The 22,348-nt window shown below is 43.1% G+C and overlaps 1 protein-coding gene across 6 annotated transcripts in view; it reads right to left on the bottom strand.

Annotated features, from left to right (window-relative positions):
- Positions 1-22,348, bottom strand: part of SIPA1L1 (signal induced proliferation associated 1 like 1) — a 179,684-nt gene that overhangs the window by 113,605 nt on the left and 43,731 nt on the right. For 5 of the 6 annotated variants that reach the window (XR_004380275.1, XM_032837370.1, XM_032837372.1 and 2 more), the window contains exon 2: positions 16,593-18,393. Coding sequence is in view for 5 of the 6 variants with exons in the window: in XM_032837370.1 (XP_032693261.1) it covers positions 16,593-18,090 (1,498 nt within the window). In the remaining variant the exon portion in view is untranslated. Of the gene's footprint in view, positions 1-16,592; positions 18,394-19,578; positions 19,598-22,348 lie in introns of those variants that run through there. The other variant, XM_032837371.1, reaches the window with a different exon arrangement.

Below are 22,348 nucleotides of genomic sequence, written 5' to 3'. Positions count from 1 at the left end.
GGCGGGTCTTACTCTGTTGCCCTTCCTCTTCCCATCATGAATATTCCACCCACGCCCAGTAAGAACTTCTACTGTCACCTCAAAAGAGTCTAGGTGCCCACTACAGACATCTCGAATCCCCCCACCCATATCTTCACATCTTCCTGATGGAACTCTGTCTGTCCGTGAGCATCTGCAAACAAGAACTCATTACCATCCTCACAAACCCGCACAGCTCTCTCTGCAGTCCCAATTGCAACAATGGCCACATTCCCCTAGCTGGACAGACCAGACCCCCTGGGAATTCCAGCTCCTGCACAGCTCTCAAATCTACCTACCTTCTTTCCCATCCCTCAGCCATCTAGACATTTGTGGGTCTTCTAATTAGTTTCGTACCACTATCCAGATGATCCTTCTAAAAATGCAGATCTGACTATCGCTATTAAGTTTTAAATGCTCTGGTTTCCCAAGGGTCCTTGGATACTTTCCATGCCTTCCCAAAGGCCCTCTCAGCCTGTTGTGAGCCTGTCACTCCAGTTCCAAGTCAGATCGCTCCATCATCCTTCCAAATCCACTATACGGAATTTTTCTCAGTTGCTCAAACTTCACTATGCCCTTTCTCACCTAAAAGACTGTCTAGAACATTCTTCCAACAGCTCTACTTTATTTGACTAAGTCCCCTCACCCTGCAGGTCTCAAATGAAATGCTATCTAGACATCGTCTAAAATGTGACAACACTGGAACAAAATCAAAGTGTTTATTCTGTGTATTAATTCCAAAACGTCATTTTATTTTTTTTTAAGATTTTATTTATTTATTTATTTATTTGACAGACAGAGATCACAAGTAGGCAGAGAGGCAGGCAGAGAGAGAGAGAGGGAAGCAGACTCCCTGCCGAGCAGAGAGCCTGATGCGGGACTCCATCCCAGGACCCTGAGAGATCATGACCTGAGCCGAAGGCAGCAGCTTAACCCACTGAGCCACCCAGGTGCCCCCAAAACGTCATTTTAAAGGAAGAATGCATAAAAGGACAAATCACTGAAGTGAAATATTTCATATATTTCAAACACAAAAATTTAGAAATATTATTAGGACCCCCAAAATATAAATTCATCATAATGTAAATATTAAACCCTATCACTCTAGTATAAATTGGCAGATAAAATTAAAATAGTATTATTCTGAAAAAAAAAAAAAACTAAACCTTACATAAAAATGAAGAATATTTATAAAACAGAAAAGTCTGGGTGTTTTAATCAGTTAAAGATTATTTAGAAGTTTTAAGTGTGTCATCATTAAGTCCTGACCATATTTTTTTTTTTTTTTTTTGCAGTTTTTCACAGCTGCTGAGTTGGGGGAATGTTCATGAGACAATTAGAACTAATTTCTAATACTTTCTTCAGACTCTATCTTCAAACCCATTTCTGGTTTGATAACTCTAGCAGAGCTTTTAAAACTTACATTCTGTTTTGTTTTGTTTTGTTTTCCTTGAAAGAGAGCTCTAGCTATTATTTCCAAGAAAGCATTTCCATTTGTTGAACTATTTCAGTTTCACTGGGGTAGATGGAAATCTTGGTCCGGCTTCTGGTGTTAAATTCACTACTATCATGATCAGACACTGCTTGTTCAAAATGTCTTTCCACTTGACTGAGAATTATTCACACAATAAAAGCCTTGTTTTTTTGTGTGCACTGTCCCTGATTCCTGCTCCCGAGGATTACAGAGCTCTAGAAACATACCCTCTCTACACGAACATAACTTTATTCAGTTCAAAATGCTAATGCACTGTGTAACTCTCCGACAGCAGAATTCAGTACATTACCTTAAATCAAATTTCTGAGTCCTTACACTTTGATGTCAAGACAAATGACTGATTTTTTCTTTTAAAACCAAAATACCAGCCTTTGAAGGCTATCTATCTGGTCCTTCTGGCCAGTCTGGGCTCTTCCTGTCCTTCAAGCTCAAGTGGACTCGAACCTTCCTCCCAGCAGCCATCTACCTGCACGTTTTGCTAGTAGAGTTATTCAACTGCAGAGAGCTCTTCCAGCCAGACCCACAAATCAACGCTGCCTTTTGCGGGAATGGAAGGGGGGTAAAAGGGGAACAAGAACGGGGGAGTTACAGAAGAGGGTTACAGAGAAGCCAAAAGCCTGTGATGAGAGAAATCAGGATGACGAAGTCTGAGGGAGGAGAGGGGAAAGGAAGAGGAACTGGATATTCAAGTATGGTGGGTAAATGGACTGATGGAGGAGTTGAAATACAGGTGTTGGGCCACCAAAGCTAATGACATTTTAGTGCAGGCATACCGGAACGCCAAAAACCAATACTGCAGACACTCTGTCAGAATGATATAATGCAGGGAAGTGAGGCACTGTGCCAAGCATTCTATCTAATATTCATGTCCACCATGGAAATATAGGTATTTCCTTCTTTTCTATAGATGTGGCAGCTATGATTTAGAGAGAGTAAGTCGCCACCCAGCCACGAGCAACTAGCCGTACCAGATTTCAAACACATGATTTTAACTACTGATTTCAAAGCTCATTTTTTTAGCCATTTTATATTAACATTATCTTCCCCAAAGTTTCAGAAATTATATTATGAATACAAAAAAGTCTAATAAAATTTGATGCCTAAAGGGATTAACTAGCCAGATCATGCCTAAAGAAAGCTTTATTGAGCTCCAACTGCTTACGTGGCTAGAAGGGCAATTTTGGTATTTTGCACAAAAAACCTGAATTTTGGATTGGTTTAATATTCCCAAAAAACATTTAGATTATTTAAAACATCTTAATCACAAATCTGAGAATATCTAAAATCAGATATTTAAAATATAAAGAGCTGTATCAAAACAAAAGTGTTATTCCTTGATGTGCTGTAAGTCAAGGCTTCGCTGTGTTCAAAGGGAGAGATATTAACATTTTATCCATTGATGGTTGATTCCCCCATCCCCGCCTGCATTTTCTATATTTAACATCTAAACAAACGGTTAGCCTGAAGTTTAGTTCTGGTTCCTGAGTTTTAACAAAGATGATACCAAGAGTGCCAATGAGCAGTTCTGCCATCACTAGAACAATCTGCATAAAGAACTATATATTTTGATTGACACATTCACAATAATAAGTAATTTCACATTCAGAGAAAGGGGAAGTACCAAGTAGTTCAAAGCACCAAGTAATTAGATCAAGTACAGTCACATCACCTGGTTATGAGCTGTGTACAAGGCAAAAAAATAAAAAATTTTAAAAAACAAGCCTGGTATTTTATCGGTAAAAGGGGAAGGGAAAATATAATCACAGGAGTTACAGGGTTCAACAGGCTATCTTTGTGTTGGTCTTCACGGTATTTGCAGACTCTGTATAAGTACTTCAGTTGTACATTTCTCTAGGGAGATCAGTAGAATCTGCACTGTGCGGAATTATGAACAAAACTATGTTTTTTATAAATAATTTGTAAAGTTAAAGTATTTCTTTAAAATTGAGAAATTTATATAGGGAAAACAGACATGATAAACACAAGAGAAAGCAAGAGAAAGCAAATGAAACACAGCTACTATTTCACACCTAACAAGCTGGCATCTACATTTGTCAAGTGACAACCGGTGTTTCACGGAGTGGTCCCATTCATACTCTGTGGCTGGCGCTGTGAACGGACAGCAGCCACTTCAGAAAGCATTGAGAAATATATGCTAACATCACAAAAACGTTCATATTCTCATCTTAGCTACCCTAATTGCCTGTGCAGAAGGAAAAATGAAGAGCCTCCCATGGTCTCTAGAAAAGGCATCTTAAGTCACTGTGGAAGGGGACACTGAAGGTACTAGCACTGAGCACTCAGACCTGGTTCCCCTATATGGCAGCAGATCAAAGAATGGACCTGCCAATAACAATTATGTCACCATTTTCAGTATTTTAAGCTATTTTTCCCTAGAACAGTCTCTTGCTGGACTACAAGTGTGCCAGTGGTAGTGCCGTGGAGTCTCTTGCTGGACTACAAGTGTGCCAGTGGTAGTGCCGTGGAGTCTCTTGCTGGACTACAAGTGTGCCAGTGGTAGTGCCGTGGACCTAAATGTGGACCCTCTGTGTTTTCATCAGGCAGGGACTCCAGGTGGAAGGGGGAAGGCCCCGCAATGTAGCATGCCCCTCTCTGCCTGCTGGGGTCAAGTTGTTCAGATGTTCTGTTTTTGTACAACTTGTTACATCTTAATAAGACTGACAACTAGGTTAGAAAGAGAGGACAGACCTAAAGCTAGGAGAAAAGCAAGCAAGCTAGCAAGCAAGCAACAGCAGCATATTCTGCTTTTCAAAAAATGAAACCCAGGTTTGGCAAAGTAGAGGTAAGAAGAGGCCAACTTTTTAAAGAATGGCTCTTTCCGAGAAGTGCACCACTCAGATATTCTCAGTCTCCAGTCCCCAAAGGGCTCATCCTAATTATAAGGGTGGAGTTTCCATGAGAACTAAATAGCCCAGGACTTTGCATCATAATCAAAAGCAGGTCAGAGTAATGCACGGGGACATTTACACAGGACTGGCCATGTGCCAGAATTCTGTCCCAAAGCACTCCACTAAGCTTATAATTATTGTTGCATAAGAGTAATTGTGCACATTTACAAAGTACAGAGTGCTCTGAAGTTCTAATTCTTTTTCCCATAGATCATTCTTAAAAAGTAAGGTGCTCTACTTGCCAAAACTGCATGAAGTGGTGGGGCTTAGGAGAGCACGTGACTAAGCAGCCCATAACACCCCCATAACTTGCCAATACAAGGTAGGCTTTAATATTGTTACATTGACATTAATAAATTGCATTGAAAAGATTAAAGAAAAAAATATAAAGGAAACTCTTTTTGAAACAAAAGGAAAATAAAGGGTAATAGAATCAAACTGGGGAAATTTTACTGGGCTATTTGTCATAGATAATGACAACAACTATATTTTTAAAAATTAAAGCCCATGAGTGATTTAAAGAAATAAAAATGTCTTGAGACTATATTAAGTAATCAAAATATAAACTATAAATATTCCAAGTAGGCAAGAAAATGTTCAACTGTACAATCTTAAGCATACCAGGCAGACTTTTCTGGTCTGTGCTTTCTTAAAAGAGGCAACCTGGCAGTAAAAAAATCAAGGTTCCTATAAAGTTCACACCATTAGATTTACAGGACTCTACCTTACAGAAATAACAGGGTATGTGGGGGGAGAGTTACATAACAAGATTCATGTATGGCCAGAGGTTTTTAGTCTTGTCTATGGATAGAAATTAAGGTGCCCATGAACTTGAATGAAAAAAATACAGATCTTTATTTTCATCAACTTCTAAACAAACATCCACCATTTCTGTCAATGATAAACACAGACAACAAACTACAATACTATTAGCTGTACGTGTGACTTTGACACCAAAAGAAACTATAGATATTTTCATGTCACTTGATAGTTGTCGCAGACATATCAAAATGTCAACTATGCTCATCACTACTTTGAAAGTTATCAGACCTGATACTAGATCATTTTGTTAACACAGAAGAAATAAAATTTTAAACACTTAGGCAATTGTATTTTAATATGCTTGGATTGCTTTGTATGTTTACTTTAATCTGGGTGGAAAAAAGAATTATCCTAAGGTGAATCCATAGGTTTTGCCCAACTGCCAAAGAGGGCAATGGTGGTGGGGGGGGGGTGGGGGGGGGGCTTTAGGACTATCTGATATAAACATTATGTGTAATAATGAAAAATGGGAAAACCTTAATTTGCAACAGCTGGAAAACTTTAAATCATGGCACAGCCAATTATGGAAGCATGAAAAAATTTATACACTGTATCTAATGATCGTATCTTACTGAAAACATGAATAGGCATGTATTAAGATGAAACAAATAAAATCACTAGTAAGCCCAAGATTAATTTTCTATAGTTACTATTTGTCTGTAATGAATATATATAACTTCTATAATGGGAAGATTTTTAAAAGTATTAAAAAATGTATTTGGTTTGCAAATGGCCAGTGAGTATTAAAAAAACTGTAAAAGGCTGCATATTAGTGTAACTCTTTACTTTTAATGTTAACACTAATTCAAATGCCCGCTCAGGGGAAAAAAATGTATTTAACAACCACATACGAGAAATTACAATGCAACACCCATCACTAAGTCAACTTTTTTATACTTAAACACCCTTTGTCCCTCCTTACCAGGGATACTGCAGCAAGAGGTCTTCCTACCTAAAAATGCTTTTGAAGGGCCTGGAATAACGTCCCTCAGAGACAGCCAGAAATGCGGTTGAGGGCAAAGTCACTGCTGCTCAGCAGGACAGGGACAATGCAGGGAGTCTCACAAACAGTACAGTCACAGACTTGCTGGCTGCCTACACCAGCTGCAGACATTGCTTCCGCTGAGGCTCCTCTGCCATCAAATGCTTCTGCTTGACCTGAACACAGTTAGAAAGAAGACTCCCAGGGGGCTCAGTTGATTAAGCATCTGACTCCTGACTTCAGCTCAGGTCATGATCTCAAGGTGGTGGGACTGAGCCCCATGTCAGGATCCTTGCTCAACAGGGAGTCTGCTTAAGGATTCTTTCTCCCCTCTGTCCCTCCGCCACCACTCATGTGTTTTCTCTCTCTCTCTCTCTCTCTCTCTCTCAAATAAATAAATAAATAAAATTTTGGGGGGGGTTGTGGGAAGAGGTCTCCTGCTGTCCCAAAGATCAGATAGGGATGGCCTCCATGTACAGAGGAGGGACTCCATGAGAAAAGCCCAGGAAAGGAACTGATACAATAAAGCAAATATTTCTTGAGCACCTGATTTAGGAGCTCAGGACGGAAGGGTTCACTGGGTGTCTAAAGTCGTAATGAGGTACACGTTTGGAAGATAGATGAGGCAGGCTTTAGGTATCAAGTTGTACTGAATAATAGATCTAAAGAGCCCTTCTTCCCTTGACTCAGCAAAGAGAAGAGCATATGGGAATCCGTAAGCATGGCAGTCATGTTGGTACACTTTGCAGGAAGTTGGGGAAGCACTCCCACTTCCCAAGTGGATGGTTCCTAAGTTAACCACTGTAACTGACCACACCTGAGGTGGTTGTTTTTCACTTTTCATCTTCTCTACTTTATAGAGAAAAGCTGCAAAAATGGTACAGGGAAATTTCCACAGATCATGACGCAGCCTCCTCCAATCCTAGCATCATCTGTGACTCCAGACAATACAATTATCATGATCAGAACCAGGAAATTCTGACGGGTACAACGATCCCATTAACTGATGATTCTATTCAAAGTCCATCACAGCTTCCACCATGCCTTTTTTGTCCCGAAATCCCGCGCAGCATCCCATGGTGTACTCAGTTACTCCTCCTCAGTCCCCTGCAGTGTCTGACAGCTGCTGGCTCTTTGCTCGCCTGTCTTTCACGACCATGGCACCCTCGCAGAGTACTTCCCAACCCACTGGGGTCTCCCGGGTGGTCTCACGCGATCGGACCGAGGGTGCGTACTCTGGGCAAGAGAGCCAAGGAAATGATGTCCTCTTCCCAGTGCATCAATTCCGGGGTTCAGGGAACGGACCCTGATTCAACTCCATGCAGGTGGCACCTGCCAGTTTTGCAAATACCTTCCGGGAGATGCTTTGAGATGACGCACACCCTGCTTCTCGTCACCGGTCACTCGCTGATGCTAGCCTCTAGGCGCCGCGTCTAGTACAGTTCGCGATAGTAAAACTCGGTCTCCATACGGGTGTTCTGGGCCTGTGGGGACCAGCTTGGTGGTCCTGGTTAATTTCCACTAAACCACCATGACCACACACAGGGTTGTTTGTGGTCTCATTTCCTGAAAGGGGAGAAAAAGGAACTGCCACACATGACTCAGGGCCTGCCGTGGAACACGAGGTCATGCGCGCAGAGGGTCCTCACGGCCTCTCCCGGGTGCCGTAGACAGGGGACACGCGCCACTCCGTGAACTCAGAGACTTCACACCCGCAGCGAACATTCCCTCAGCTGCGGCACGTTCACGGAGCCTGCCACGGCGGGGGTCCGGGCCTCCAAGGGCTGCTCAGGCCCGCTGTGAGCCCGTGCGTCGCAGGAAGTGCTGAGGGCACAGGGCGACTCTGGGTGGCTGCAGGGAGAGGCCCACGACAGGCAGGAGCCGGTCAGGTGGTCGGGAGAAACGAGAACACAACACGCATGCGCGGAGGCGGAGGGGCCGCCCCATGCAGAACCCGGCAGGACAGTTACCCCCCGGCGGGCGCCCATGTGGCTCCCATCCTGCACCGCGGTCGCCGCCCCTCACGCTCCGCGCAGCTCTCTGTGCCGGAGGTCGCGCTACCGTTCCGCTTCCCGTCCACGTCCCGCAAGGCCTGCTGGGGACGGGGGCACACGGAGCCGAGGGGGAGGCTGCCGTCCACGCCAATGCTCCCCGGCCCTGGTTCATAAACAAGACCACCAGACAACTAAGGAAACCGGCATGAGAGAGAAAAAGGAGAAAACAGAAAATACAACCCAGAAGATACAGATCATTCAAAGAACTTAGGAGGAGAAATGTCTAATGACCAGCAATGGAGGAATGTGGGTTAGAAAAAGGAAGGATAAGCTATTGTCAAACGTAACTACAGGGAAATGAAAATAATGAGATCCTTGGGATTAAATATACAATTGTTGACAAAAATGAAAGGCCTAGATAACTGCATGCAGAGAGGTACACACCAATCCCTCGTCCAGGAGATAAAACTGATAAATACAGAACAGAAACAAAGAGAAATTAAAATTACAAAGCAAAAAGCACGGAGGATAAATTCAGAAGTTCCACCATCCATCTAAATGGACTCCAGAAAAAGAGAAAAAATAAATTGTAGGTTTTTAAAACTATTCAGAAAAAAGTATAATGGTTGAATTATTTCTCATAATTCTTAATTATTTCTCATAATGCTCAAATGTTTCTCATTTGTCTCAAGATCAGATCACCAATGGCAGACTTTACACACCATGAAGACAGGAGCGTGTGCTTCTGTTCTCTGCCAGGCACAGCAGCTGGCGCAGAGTATATGCTTCATCAATACTATTTAATGAATGAAGATATAAATATGTACTTTTTTTCCTAGTAAGCTCTATGCCCCCCACATGGGGCTTGAACTCATAACCTCTAGATCAAAAGGTACATGCTCTACTGGCTGAGCTAGCCAGGTGCCCCATGGGTACTTGTTTTCTTTTTTTTAATTTGTTTTTAGAGAAAGAATAGGCCCATGTGAACGAGGGAAAGGGCAGAGGGAGAGAGCAAGCCTCGCAGACTCCCTACTGACCACAGAGCCTGACTCCAAGCTCTATCTCGGGATCCTGAGATTACAACCTGAGCGGAAACCAAGAGTCGAACACTCAACTGACTGAGCCACGCGGGTGCCTCTACTTGTTGATTTTTAAAACTACTTTAAAAACATGAAGAACACTTGCTGATACTAAATAGGATAATGAATTTATGTGTAAGATTAAGATTATAAGCCAAATTCTTGGAATTAGGAGAGGGATTACTTTCTCCACTTCTGTATTATTAATTTTTATGAAGAGTATTATACTTCTGTGTGACTTATTGTCAGTGTCCTTTGCCCTCCACGAGGGTGTTCTCTGTTTTGCTTACCATTCAAGTCCCCCACACCTTGCCAAGCATGATGTAGGCACACGTGCCTATGTGGCAGCCATAGAGAACATGTAACACTTGGGTCTCCCTTCTAGAGAGGGCTTACAACTGATTGAGCCACGAGAAATGCAATTAGTTCAAAGTCTCTGGCTGTAGCTTCTTTGGATCTGCTACAGTTTCTCAACCCAGCCACTCTCTTCCCAGACAGCCCCATCCATGAATTGAGTGTGCTGGGGCCAAGAGAGCCTGCATTCCTCTAAAGCTTACTCTTCACTCCACTGTATTGCCTACAACTTTGTTAGCTCTGTATCATGGTTTGAGGTTCCCCTTGTCCAATTTTGCTCTTTTCCTGTCAGGGGTCACATCTGCATCAAGGACTGAAGGCTTTCCCTGTTCAATTCCACTTCTCCTTTTTTCTGTCTCAGGCATCATCCCCAAGTCCCAAACAAACCACTTGAAAGCCTATACGGTCTCAACATCTGCTTCTCAGAGGATTCAACTTACACAACATATTTGTTACAGGATTACATTTATGATATAATATAAATTTATACTGTTGCAAGGTTGGATTATATTTGGCAAAGGCAGGAGATTGGCTTTTGAGTAAGGTATAGTAGAGATGGAGAGACTAAGATACCTATGCTAGAACTTGGACAAGAGGCAATGAGGGCCTCCAGCTATATCCCTGGGAACAGGACAGAATAGGAAGTTAGCAGCAATCTGAAGATAGACCCAAGGGACCCTCCCAACTGATCGGGGGTGGAGAATAAGGGGATAGAGGCATCAAAGAGGCTTCAGTGCTTCAAAGCCAAGTGATGGATGATATCAATGGCATTTACAGCAAGCGGGCAGTGATAAGGGAGACTTGTTTAGGGAGGAAAAACTAAGAAGTCAACAATTGTATGCATGGCTTTGAGTTGTCAATTCATCAGCCATGCAGGTGGAAGCTGGTGACAGATGGTGAGAAACTTAACTGGGGGGAGCCAGGGTGGCTCAGTCAGTTAAGCTTCCAACTCTTGATCTCAGCCCAGTCTTATCTCAGGGTGTTGATCTCAGGGTAGCAAGTTCAAGCCCCGTCTTGGGCTCCAAAAGAAAGAAAAGAAAGGTAGCTAGAATGGAGGAGAAAGCCTGGGAAGACAGAGAGGCATTTGGTTAGAAGTATATGTGTGTTAATTATCTTTTCCAAAGATAATTTTTAGGTCATCAATTATAAAGGAAATATGCAAATCATGCTGATGAACCAGAAATAAACTATGCAAGTGGAAACAAGGTGTTACTAATGAAGGTTGTACAGTTGAGAATCAAATGTGGTTGTGGGAGCTGAAATAAAACAGGAGACACAGTCAACAAAAGAAGCAAACCAATAAAGTACTCCTATCACCAGAAAGCAGACATTTAGTAGCTATCAGAAAACAAGTCCTGCCATCACATTCTAAAATAAATTTCTCGCATGGAACTTTCCAAAGGGGCTAAAGAATGACATAATGGGCAATGCTTCATCACCAGTTTTACTGCAACAACAAATTCTGTTTTTATATGACTGGATCTTAAAAGGATGACCTTGAATAAAGTCCAGTGTTTGTGCACATGAGGCCTCTGATGGTTTATCTTGATTTAAAAATAAAGCAGAGGGAGGAAGAGCTGAGGCACATACCCTTTTAACCAACTTCCACAAACCTCTGACTGGAGATGGCTCAGGTAGTACTGCATTCTATTCAGAATATAGTTCTTATAGTGCAGAGTCCAGATCATCATCAGTGTTAAAATTTAAGGGATCACAGCTGAGAAAGAAAAAGAGGACCATTTTCAAAGGAGCAAACATGCAAACCTTCATACCCAATGGCCTCCTTGCTTCTGGAAGCCCTGAGCAGATAAAAACATGGTGGCAGGGGCGCCTGGGTGGCTCAGTGGGTTAAAGCTTCTGCCTTCGGCTCGGGTCATGGTCTCAGGGTCCTGGGATCGAGCCCCACATCGGGCTCTCTGCTTGGCAGGGAGCCTGCTTCCCCCTCTCTCTCTGCCTGCCTCTCTGCCTACTTGTGATCTCTGTCAAATAAACAAATAAAATCTTTAAAAGAAAAAAAAAAAAAAGATGGTGGCAAATCACACTCCCAGGTTAGCTCTAGAAGGCATTTAGTGCCCAAAATCTCCCTGAAAGGGCTACCTAAGTAGAGAGCTACCATCAAACCTATCATATACAGTTTATGTGAGCTCAGTGAAAAATAAAAAGGGTATTGAAACAGCACATTATTATAAATGTATAAAATCTTTCCCTATTAATTGGCCAAAATTAACTGTTAAGTTCAAGAACCCAGAGGCCAGCAAAGCAGACTTGTTGGCTTACTACCTCCCTGAAAAATAAAACTGTCCACATCAAAACTTAAACAACATAATTATCCTTAAAGAACTCTGAATATAAAACAACCCAACTTTGCTCAAGTTTGAAATTGTGATACTTACAGGATTAAAAAACAAACTAAACACAGATTTTTCAAATAAGCTTATTAGCTGGATGGTGTTCCCTGATGATCTACACACGCCACAGTATAGTCCACTCACTTCACAACAGCTGCTTGACCTCATCTAACACGCTCGCGCTTTAAGACCAGCTCTTGATAGCAAAATTGAGACTAGATCAGACTGCTAAAACTGTCACTTCCAAGTACACATGAAGGTAAGGCATATATTCTAAAGAAATGTGATGCTGAAGATAGCTGATTATTTACCTCTCACCTTCTTATCAAGAAAACTGGATGTTATAAAAGCAATGGAAATCCAACTATCAACTGATAGTTCTGGGGTCCCGCATACCGCTGAACGGACAGGTGTGTGCATGTGTGCGTCTGTGTATGCACATGTGGGAGCAAGCACAGACACGTGTGCGGTGGGGTGAGGAGAGGCAGAAGTGGAAGACAAGGGGAGAACAACAGAGACAATAAAACCTGAGTTTAACGTTATTGGAAGAATAATTAGACAAGCAATAGGAGTGGGAAGCTATCAGATGAGCTTCAGACCAGATAGTGGCAGTTTCTCCTGGCCACTGCACAGTATGGAGAGGCCTGCTGCTACCACAGCATCCCCAGTAACTTCGAGAGTGACACCCCACATGGCATAGAGACTAGCCTATCAACACTCTTGACCAATGGAGCAACAAACACCACTGCCAAGACCGCGGGCCCCTCTTTTCCACATATGCTCACTCTGAATGGGATTCGGGGAAGACCTGCCTCACAGACAGGCACACTCAGTGCAAAACTGGAGAAGTCCTGTACGGCCACAGAAAGTAAGGGGAGCGAAGGCTGGCAAAGTGCCCTCCCCAACAAGCCATGCTGGCTCTAGGCAACATCATAACTTTAACAGTTTTCTCTACTTAACAAACCTCCGGGGTATTTCGATCTCGGTTACTATCTAAATAAAAACTAGACACAAAATACACATAGGGACTCAAAGGGAGATGACCCTACTGATATTCATGCTATCCTACTCCCTGGTTTGGGTCTCTCCAGGAAGGCTGTGGTTGCATCACTTGCACTCATCACAACGACAGCCCTGGGGTCCTAAGAGCAGGAAGTGAAGTAGTGCACATAAAACACCAAGTAAAGACACAATACATGTTACCTATGTTATTCCTGTCATTTAACCTTGGGTGAGGGACCAGTATGCTAGCAAACCAGCAAAGAGGTACAGTCCAGAAAAAGGGGTGAGGAACAGAACCTTGAGAGTGCCGTGCTTATTTTAATAGCAAGTGCCAACAGTGGGCTTCCTGTATTGGCCCAGCCTCTACCCAGCAACACACAGGGCTTACACAGTGGAGTCAGATATCCTCTAGAGTCTACATTCGCAAAATAATGACATGCATAGAAACAGTGTGATATCAGAGAGTGACTGCAGTTTCACAAGCCCAATATAATTAAATTTTACGTATAATGTTGACTGTTCCACGAAAGGGAAACCCCCTCCCCCTCCCACGCCCAGAGACTTAGCCACAGTGCAATCAGGAATGCATTAAACAGCAGAATGGCAAGGGTCTGGTCATGAAGAGGCTGGACTGGACTGCCACCTGGCTGCACGTAACACTGACGTCCTCCTTCAGCAAGAGGACTCGCTTGCAGATCCCGATTGGGAAAGGCATTAGCCCACCAATCTCAGTGAATCAAGTTGTAGCGTAAAAATTGTAAGAGGATACTTTGTTTAACCATATCCAATTGGTGACTAAATACAACTAAATAATATCTTAAGTATATAGTTATACCTTACGGGGCTTCACTTTAGCTTCAAATGAGGCTACCTGGAGCCATAATTTGTTGTTCATTATCTTACAGTGACAAATGACCTGCCTGATTTGAAAATTCTAAGTTGTGCAGCCCAAGAAAACGCAGCAGGCCCTGTTGACAGTGCCTCCCACCGGACCGACTTCCTGGATTAACTGCTGCTGAGTCCCCCAAGTCCAGCACAATGATGAATGCCCAAGGACAGGAGCAGACCATCTCCAGGGCCACACACACTTTGTTCCCACCTGCTGGACTTCATGCTGACAGAGTCAGGCGGTGTCTTCTCAAACCCGTTTATGCCAGTCAACTTGTTATTGTAATTATGAAATTTAATTAAATATTATGAAAACTGATGGAATAGGAGTATAAGAGATAAATCTTGTTTCTTTAAAAACTAAGCTGAAGGCCTTACAAAGACTTAATGAAAGCAAGTCACTAAAGAGAAAGCTATTGGATTAGATGTGGGCAAGACGACTATAAAAGATGAGAAAATGAAATTTCAGAGTCCATAAAACTGGATTGCATTGCTATTGTCTGTTGTAGCTCTGATGGTTTTATACTTTTAATACAACATAAAATTCAAAATAGTAGGATCACTGTTGAAGAAAAACCCTTGGCCTCACAAGAGCTTGGCAAGTACATTCTACATATTTTAGTGAAAACAAAATATATTGGGCATGTATAACTTTTAAAGATTCCCTACTTTTAACTGGTATTTTCAATTAACCCAGTTCCAATTATCCTCAGTAAGAGGGTATTTTCCATGCTTCAAATTAGAAATGACTTTGGATTGGTGGCTTTTAAATTTACGAAGTGTTATGATCTAAGCTGGATACCTCTGGAATATAGATGTCCAAATTTTTATGCCATACAAATCTCTATCAGATTTAAACACAAAAACATACTCTTTCCCTTCAGTCTAACATAGCAAAGAGAAGAGCACAGTGGTTAAGAACACGACACCAGTGAGACAGCAGGAACGGAATCCGGGCTCCCACACGACTAGTTCCATATCAGCTGAACCACTTATGTCCACTGAACCACGTGAGCCCTGTCTTCTCAACTGGGAGATGCCATCGTTAATGCTACCCACACCTCATTGGGCATTTTGAGGATGAAAGGAGAAAAATGCAGGGCATATCAAATACTTACTAAAACTTCCTCATACATAATATGTGCTTCAAAATGTTCACTAATATTAATACACTGCTTAATAGAAACAGTGCCTGCTACTGCATAAATAAAATTATAACCAACATGTTCTTAATGTGTCTGTTTTTAGCGAGATGGCCCCCAACAACAGATAGCTCAGAAACACCTGTGAAAAATTTCCCAGGTACAATAAAGCAGGGGTTCTCAGCTAGAAGCAACTCTACCTCCCAAGACATAATCTGGAGACATTTTAGGTTATTACAACTGGGGGAGGGGCACCTACTGGCATTTAGGGTATAGAGGGCAGAGTTGCTGCTAATCTTATCTTACAAGGCTCATAGGATAGCCCCTCCAGCAAAGAATTATCCGGGCCCAAATGCCAAGTTGGCAACACTGAGAAACCTTGTCAAGTTATATAGGACAGTGTATTAGGAAAAGGTGATTTCTAAAATCTGAACACCATAAAATCACTGAAAGACACTGGTTGTTTAAAAATGAAAATGGGATTTTCATTATCATATTGTCAAATATCTATAACAGATATCTAGAAGACATGGATACTTGACAGCAAGACAAGATTCTTATGGTCAATAAACCCTCATGAATACGGTCTACCATGTAATAACCTTAGAGTAAGTTTTATTCTACTGTGAACAATGTAATACAGCTACCATGGGCACTAGAAGTGGAACTTCATTTGGAAGAAGACGTCTAAGTCAGATTCAGAAACCCCGGAGCAGTAAGTGGAAAGTCAAACTGCTCTAGTACTTTGCATCTGGGGGGGGGGGGGGGGCCTCGGCTGGACCGCGGGGACTCCTGAGCTAGCTAATGGACCACAGGGTAGGTCCTTCCTTGGCAAGCAGCCTGTTTTCTCAGCGTGGGTACTTGCTGGACTTAAGCTCACTCTTGAGGGAATAATGTGGCTCAAAAACACTTAGATTGCTCCTAAGACTTCATTTTAAACTACTGACTGTTCAATAAATCACAGGGCCTTTCTTTAAAACAGGAGCTAAGACCATACATAAAGTACAATCCAAAAACAGATGCATATATATCCCTCCCCCCACACAAACACAAAGTAGAAAAGACTAGAAAGGAAGTCACCAACATACTAAGGATACTTATCTCTTCAGTCCCTTTTCTACCCCATTCTGTAAGATCTAGATTTGACTCCTGCCTGAGACTTCCTGGCTCTGTGACTTTTGTCAAAGAACAAAAATCCTATCAAAAGGGTAAGAATGTGTAAGTCCCATTTACTGATGAGAACACTGAGGCAGAAAAGAAATTGTTCCATACTAACTATAAAAGTGCTACAAAAAGGCAGCATTCCGATTATTTTTGTAGTAAAAAAAAAAAGCTATATTTAAAATATTTTCAACTTAGTGGCATCTCTCTCTCAAGGTAACAGAGCAAGTCTCTTAGACAAAGGCTATAATTTCATCCACTACATTTGAAAAACCATTCATAGTAAATGTACATTTCTATGCCTGAAAGGAGGAACTCACTCAAAAATGCAAAAAGACAAAAATGGTAGCAGATACATTTAACTACTTTATCCACAAGGCTGCAGGATCTCCACTCACCCTTCTGGTAGAAGAACTTTCTGTAATAGTACGCGCCCAGGTCCACGTGCTCCACGATGTACCTCTTCACCCTGTCCAGATGCAGCACGAGGCCGTCCTTGGGCACCTCGAGGACAGCCACCCCCGCGTTTGTGCAATGGGAAGTAAGCGTAGACTCAAAGGAGGCACTTTCACACCCACTAAAGGAACCAGAATTTGATTTTGACAGGCTGATCTTCCTCTCACCTTCTCCCCCGATTTCGTTCCGAAAATATGGACAGCTCATTACCAGCTCATTGCTCTTATCATCTCCCTGGTCCATGCTGAGGCTCCCCTTGGAATTGAGGTCCTCGGTGCTGCCCATCGGGGAGCTAAAACTGGCCGAGTGGGACAAAGGTCCCGAGACCAGGGAGGCCACGGCAGCGGCGGATGCCCCCGTGGTGGTGTTTCTCCTCTTGATAACATTGTGCCTGTTCATAATTGCCTCATTCAAGTCAAATAATATACTCTGGACATCATAGTGGGCAAAGCACTTTGGGCACGTCCAGGGCCTGACAGAGTCTTCCGACCGGTTATCCTCCAGATCCGACGACTTTCCAAGTTCCTCACCTTTGGCGTTGCGTAATTTCCGAAAAATGGACGAGTCTCCGGTTTCGGACTTGGACCGGCGCTTGAGCGGTTTTTCCCGTTCCTTAAAGAGCCTGAGGTTGTCTCTCTGGGAGATGGGCCCGTCAATAACATCCAGAGAGAAACCGGAGCCCTTGCTCCCGCCGGCAATGAGAAAGTCACTGAGCTTCGTTGGAGTTGGACCGCGATCGGACTTGTCGTCTTTGTAGCCCTTTAACAGATCGAAGAAGCTTTCCCCGGACGTTCCCTGCTTGTCGATGGAAGAGGTGCTACCATATTCCCTGTGCAGTGACGGCCCAGTCTTGTAGGTGGGCGAGACACATTCATCAAAGCTATCCACGTCAAGTTCACTTATGGTGATATCGCTGTTGCTCCGCTGCCGGATCCTGCGCAGCGCCTTCCTGGGGGAGCTGGGGTAGGCTTCGGGCATGAGAAATCTGGAGTCCATGCTCTCCGCCGGCCTCGTCTTGTTTTTCAGCGTGTTCTGTATGCTCTTCAGCATGGCTGAGTCACTGGAATTGAGGCTCACAGAACTCCCCTGACTCACAGGACTGCTTTTGGAGGACAGGCTCTCAAGGCAACTTGAGGTTTCTATTTCCTGGCTTGAACGGCTAGATTCTTTGACGTTTTCCTTTCGTGGGGGCCAATCCGCAATCCTAGCCCTAACCCCCATCTTGGGGACTCCGGGGGTGGAGGTTATATGGTGAGAACCTTCACTTCGGGGAGGCCCGACCGGAGCCATGACCGAGGACCCTAAGCTTCCATTCTGGGACCTGAAGCGCCGCATGTAGAAGTCGTCGGTGTGGACTTTGGGAGCGCCATCCGTGGCCACCACCGAGGCCCTTTCGGGAGCAGCGGGCCGCTCTGTCTGCGACCGTTTCAAGCTGGTCATGATGGAGAAGCAATCAGACTCAAATCCCTGCACAAAGGACCATCATAGCTAAGTTTTAAATGTGCACTTCCCTTTTGGAGAACGGTTTCCAGAGAATACAGCAGTTGCATGAGATCTTAATCTTTTTCATTTAAAAGGTGAAACGATGCCTTGTTTCCAAACTTCTGAAAATCCAGATCTTCAAAACATTATAATCCACAATGGTTCCCTTTGCTTCGCTTTCACAGACAGCTTTCTTTCAGAAAAAACTGAACGGAACTTGTATTACTGGGACTCTGTGATTGCCACAATCCCATGCTTTCTCTAAAAGAGAGAAGGACAATTAGAATTAGCATTTGATAAATACCTCTAAAAATAAATATGCAATTGCTAAAACCAGACACATGGAAATAAAAGACTCAATAATGGACTGCGGGTCACAGTTCACAGCCCATCTTTTCAGTAAAGCAGGTTTAAAAAAAAGTGAAGGCATTTAATAAAATCCATCATTTAAATGCTATATGTTTTGAAAAACTATTAATACTTTAGCTTCATTGAACTGTTACATGAAATGGGGGTGGGGTGGGGTGGGGAATCTTGTTCCAAGACATCAAGGCTCCTACCCTAAGTGCAGACCAAGTACAGGCTCCAGTGATCTCCCATAAGGGAGACCATCATGAACCACTGTGTGCCGACCAGAAGTTCGAAACCCGAGCAACAGAGTTCAATAATCAAAACAATGTAGAGTCAGTTTTTAAACCAGACTAAAAATCACATTATCGAGTACACTGCAACACTCACTTTTTAACATCCTTCATATTTCAAAATCCCACTTGCTTTTTCAGTTTCTTTACAAACGCTCAACAGAGTTGGCAAGAGCAGATACAATAGAGAGAAAATAAACAGGGTTCTCCCGGAGCCATTACCTCCATTAGCACTCCCCTGTATCTCCCTCGCTTTATTACTTACCCCTCGAGGAGCAGCGCGAATCCCGCATTTTCCACCACCTCTTCCCCAGCTCTCTTTAGTCTACTCTTGAAGCTAGAAATATTCCGCTAATTAACAAAACGCCTGCATTTCCTTACGCACTGCTTCCTCCCCCACCCTCCGGTGCTGATGTACTAAGACAGCAGAAACAAAAATGCTGTTCTGGACAGACCTCTCCGTATTCCCCGACAGACGACAGAGAAGTGTTAGCATCCTTGCAGGTGACAGGTGAAGAACACCAACTTCCTGGTGAGCCCGTCAGGCAGGAGGGAAGAGGCACACATTCTGAGTACAAAACCCCGCATGGTTGTGCACATCCTGAAAATAAAGGCAGAGGACCCCTTTCCAAGGCTCCACAAATTACACAAGAGGTGGCCTTTAAATTCTTGCCAAATACATGTTTGGAAGGATGCTGCTGAACCAGCACTGCGCTGACAGGGCTGCATTGTCTACAAATCACGGCTGACACCCCGAGGACGACCCGCGCTTGCTGCACTCGGCTCCTCGGTAACAAGCACTTACTTCCACGATAATTAAGCATCTCACTCGTCGGCCTCCTGCCTCCGAGGCAGCCGCTTTAATTTCTCTTGGAGCGCGAGGCATCGTTTTAGAAGACTCGCTGCTATTTAAAGGCTGGAACATTTAGGGGAGTTTCAGAAACTGCACGCTGCCTGCAGAATGCAGGGCCGGCTCAGCTCCAGCTGGGCTCAGGGGCCGGCCAGGCAGCCGGGCAGAGAAACGCAGATTGTTTTCACTAGGCTCCTCTTCCCCCCACTTCTGTGCAAGGGATAAAGGCCTTGCACAGCTACCTAATTAAACCTGGCTTTTGAGCTCTCCAGCCACTTCTGCCCTCGGATTGCTCTGATTTCCTTTACAATTCACAAGGCTGCATGCTCCTCTTGAACTGTAAGCCTTCAAGCGGAATAACGTGCTAACTGTTGCTTCCAGCGGCAGAGGGACAGCACATGTGGCCACAGCTGAGGTTCGAGAAGTGCTCCACATAAAATGGGAGGAAAACCAGGCAACTGAGCCAAAATGCAAAGTAACCTCCAGCCCATCTCCAAAGGAAAAAATCTTTAGGCAACCAAAGCTAGAATTTATGAGCTATTTTGTAACTGGGGGTGGGGGGTGGGAGGTGGGGTGTTGATTTCAATGAAACAAGCTTTCAGACAAAGAACACACTAGCATAAAGAACAATTCTAAGTAGCTTCTTATAAAAATCAGATGCTTTCAACATTTCTCACAAGCTCACAGAAATCCAAATAAATCTATTCTCAGAGCTTTCAGTCTCTAAAAGGCCAACACACTAATGCCACCAGGATAAAGACATTCTTGTCACGTTTCATTTCCCTCAGAAAATAGTTTGTTGCAGAACAGTCTTTTTTAGGATATGTGAAGTTGTATCCATTGTAGGAGGAAACTGAAAGCCAGACCTAAAAGACAATAAATAGAACTGACTTGGAAATGCCCAGGCTTGGCTGTCTCTATACAGACCTCCTCTTCAGAACCATCTCAAAGTCTTCCTGGATCTTTTAATGAGCTTATAAAATCTTATATTTCATAAAAATTTCTTTGCAATTTGAAAGAAATGCCAAGACTCCTGCTACATCTTGCAAAACAAGCAACGTTTTCTTTTAATTTCAAAATATGGATGGAAACATGGGGAGAGAGCATGCCCACAGTTTAATGACCTGTAAAAACCAAGGAGTTGAAGACAGACAAGTTAAATAACAGGTATTTTTTGTCTCTGTCATGGGACCTTCTTTACTATTCTCATTCCCTCCCTGCCCCATCTCCCCACTTTCTAACTATCCTTGTGTACAACATAGCTCAAACCCCTTTCAGTGCAATATGAACTTTGGACAGAGACTAATAAATGTAGAAATATATGTATGTTTTGCATTTGTTAAACTAGTCAAAAATAAAGATGTCAACCATCTGTGTAATATTATGACAGATCAGTAACACCTAAAACCCATTCCTTAAGGTCGAGAGAAAAACAAACATATGCTGACAATTACTAGCAATTCCCTTTATTATCAGCAAACCTGCCTAAACATCAATAAATACAGTAAAAAGCAATAGATTTAAATAGAAGAACAATACTCATTGACAGCACAGCACTTCCACCTGTTGAAGGAGTAAGCTATATAGAAATTTCCTTGGTACACATTTAACTTTCCACCTCTAGGTACCACTACTTGTGTCTACGTTATACCCATTTAGTAAGAATACCAACCCACTGTTTAGTTCAGTGACTTGCTGCGGATTCTATCAGAAAATGATATAGTTTTTTCATCACAGCATAACCCACCATTCTTTCCTGATAATATCAACCTTCCAGAAGTGCTTCCTCCTCACTTCTGCATCATCCCCAGCATTTCTGAATTTCTTCTGAGTGTCAACCACACATTTGGTGCTAGGGCCATTTGAGAAAACAACCCCTTCCTTCAAGGGAAGCTACAGGTATAAAAACAGTCCCCATCATTCTGGCTCTTTGAGACATTTACACTCTTGACCTCTCCCCTCCTTCCTCCTTCCCCTCTTCTCTAGATCTCCATGCTGATCATGTTCTTCATTTCCCCTGCCTTTCTCTTTTTGCACACTCTTCAGTATCACCAGTGGGCTCCACTGAAAACTGGTGATTCATACTTTGAGGGAGCTATAAAAGGTATTGGTACTGGGATGCATGGGGGCACTGAGGGCATTAGGATGAGACAGCAGGCGCGGCTACACTCAAGTAAACATACTCCTCTGGAAAGCAGGATGCTGACTTGGTTGGATCACACAGTTGCCTGTGCCACTGAACACACACAGAATAATGGAGTGGCATGGGGCGGTGGCTGCATGGTAGTCAGTACCTTCTGGTGATGTCAGAAGTACCCAAACCTTCACATATAATCTCTGTGCGGTAGCCTCCATGTCTCCACTCACGACCCTCTTTCCCTAAACTCCAGATAAAATACATGCAAGTATTCATTTGCTATCTTCCTTATTTACCCATTTTGTACGGTGAATTAACTACCAAAAAAATGGAAAAATAATTTTTTTTCCAAGAAATGAATGAGGGATAAGGAAGTGAGAACAATAAAGAATTGAAGGAACCCAACAAAAAGAACAACATGAGAAACTTTCTTTATGCCAAGGGCATAAAAAGTAGTTTAAAGGCTACACAAGAAGATGTGGGAAGGGAAAAAATAAAAACAAAACCAAAAACTGAAAAACCAACAACTACACTTCCTCTGCCCTAAAATAATTTACCACACAATACAGTATATTCACCAAAAAGATG

This window comes from Lontra canadensis, unplaced genomic scaffold (genome assembly GCF_010015895.1).
Source record: "Lontra canadensis isolate GAN:19392208 unplaced genomic scaffold, GSC_riverotter_1.0 scaffold98, whole genome shotgun sequence".
Lineage (NCBI taxonomy): Eukaryota > Metazoa > Chordata > Mammalia > Carnivora > Mustelidae > Lontra > Lontra canadensis.
This window is presented reverse-complemented; position numbering and strand designations above follow the sequence as displayed.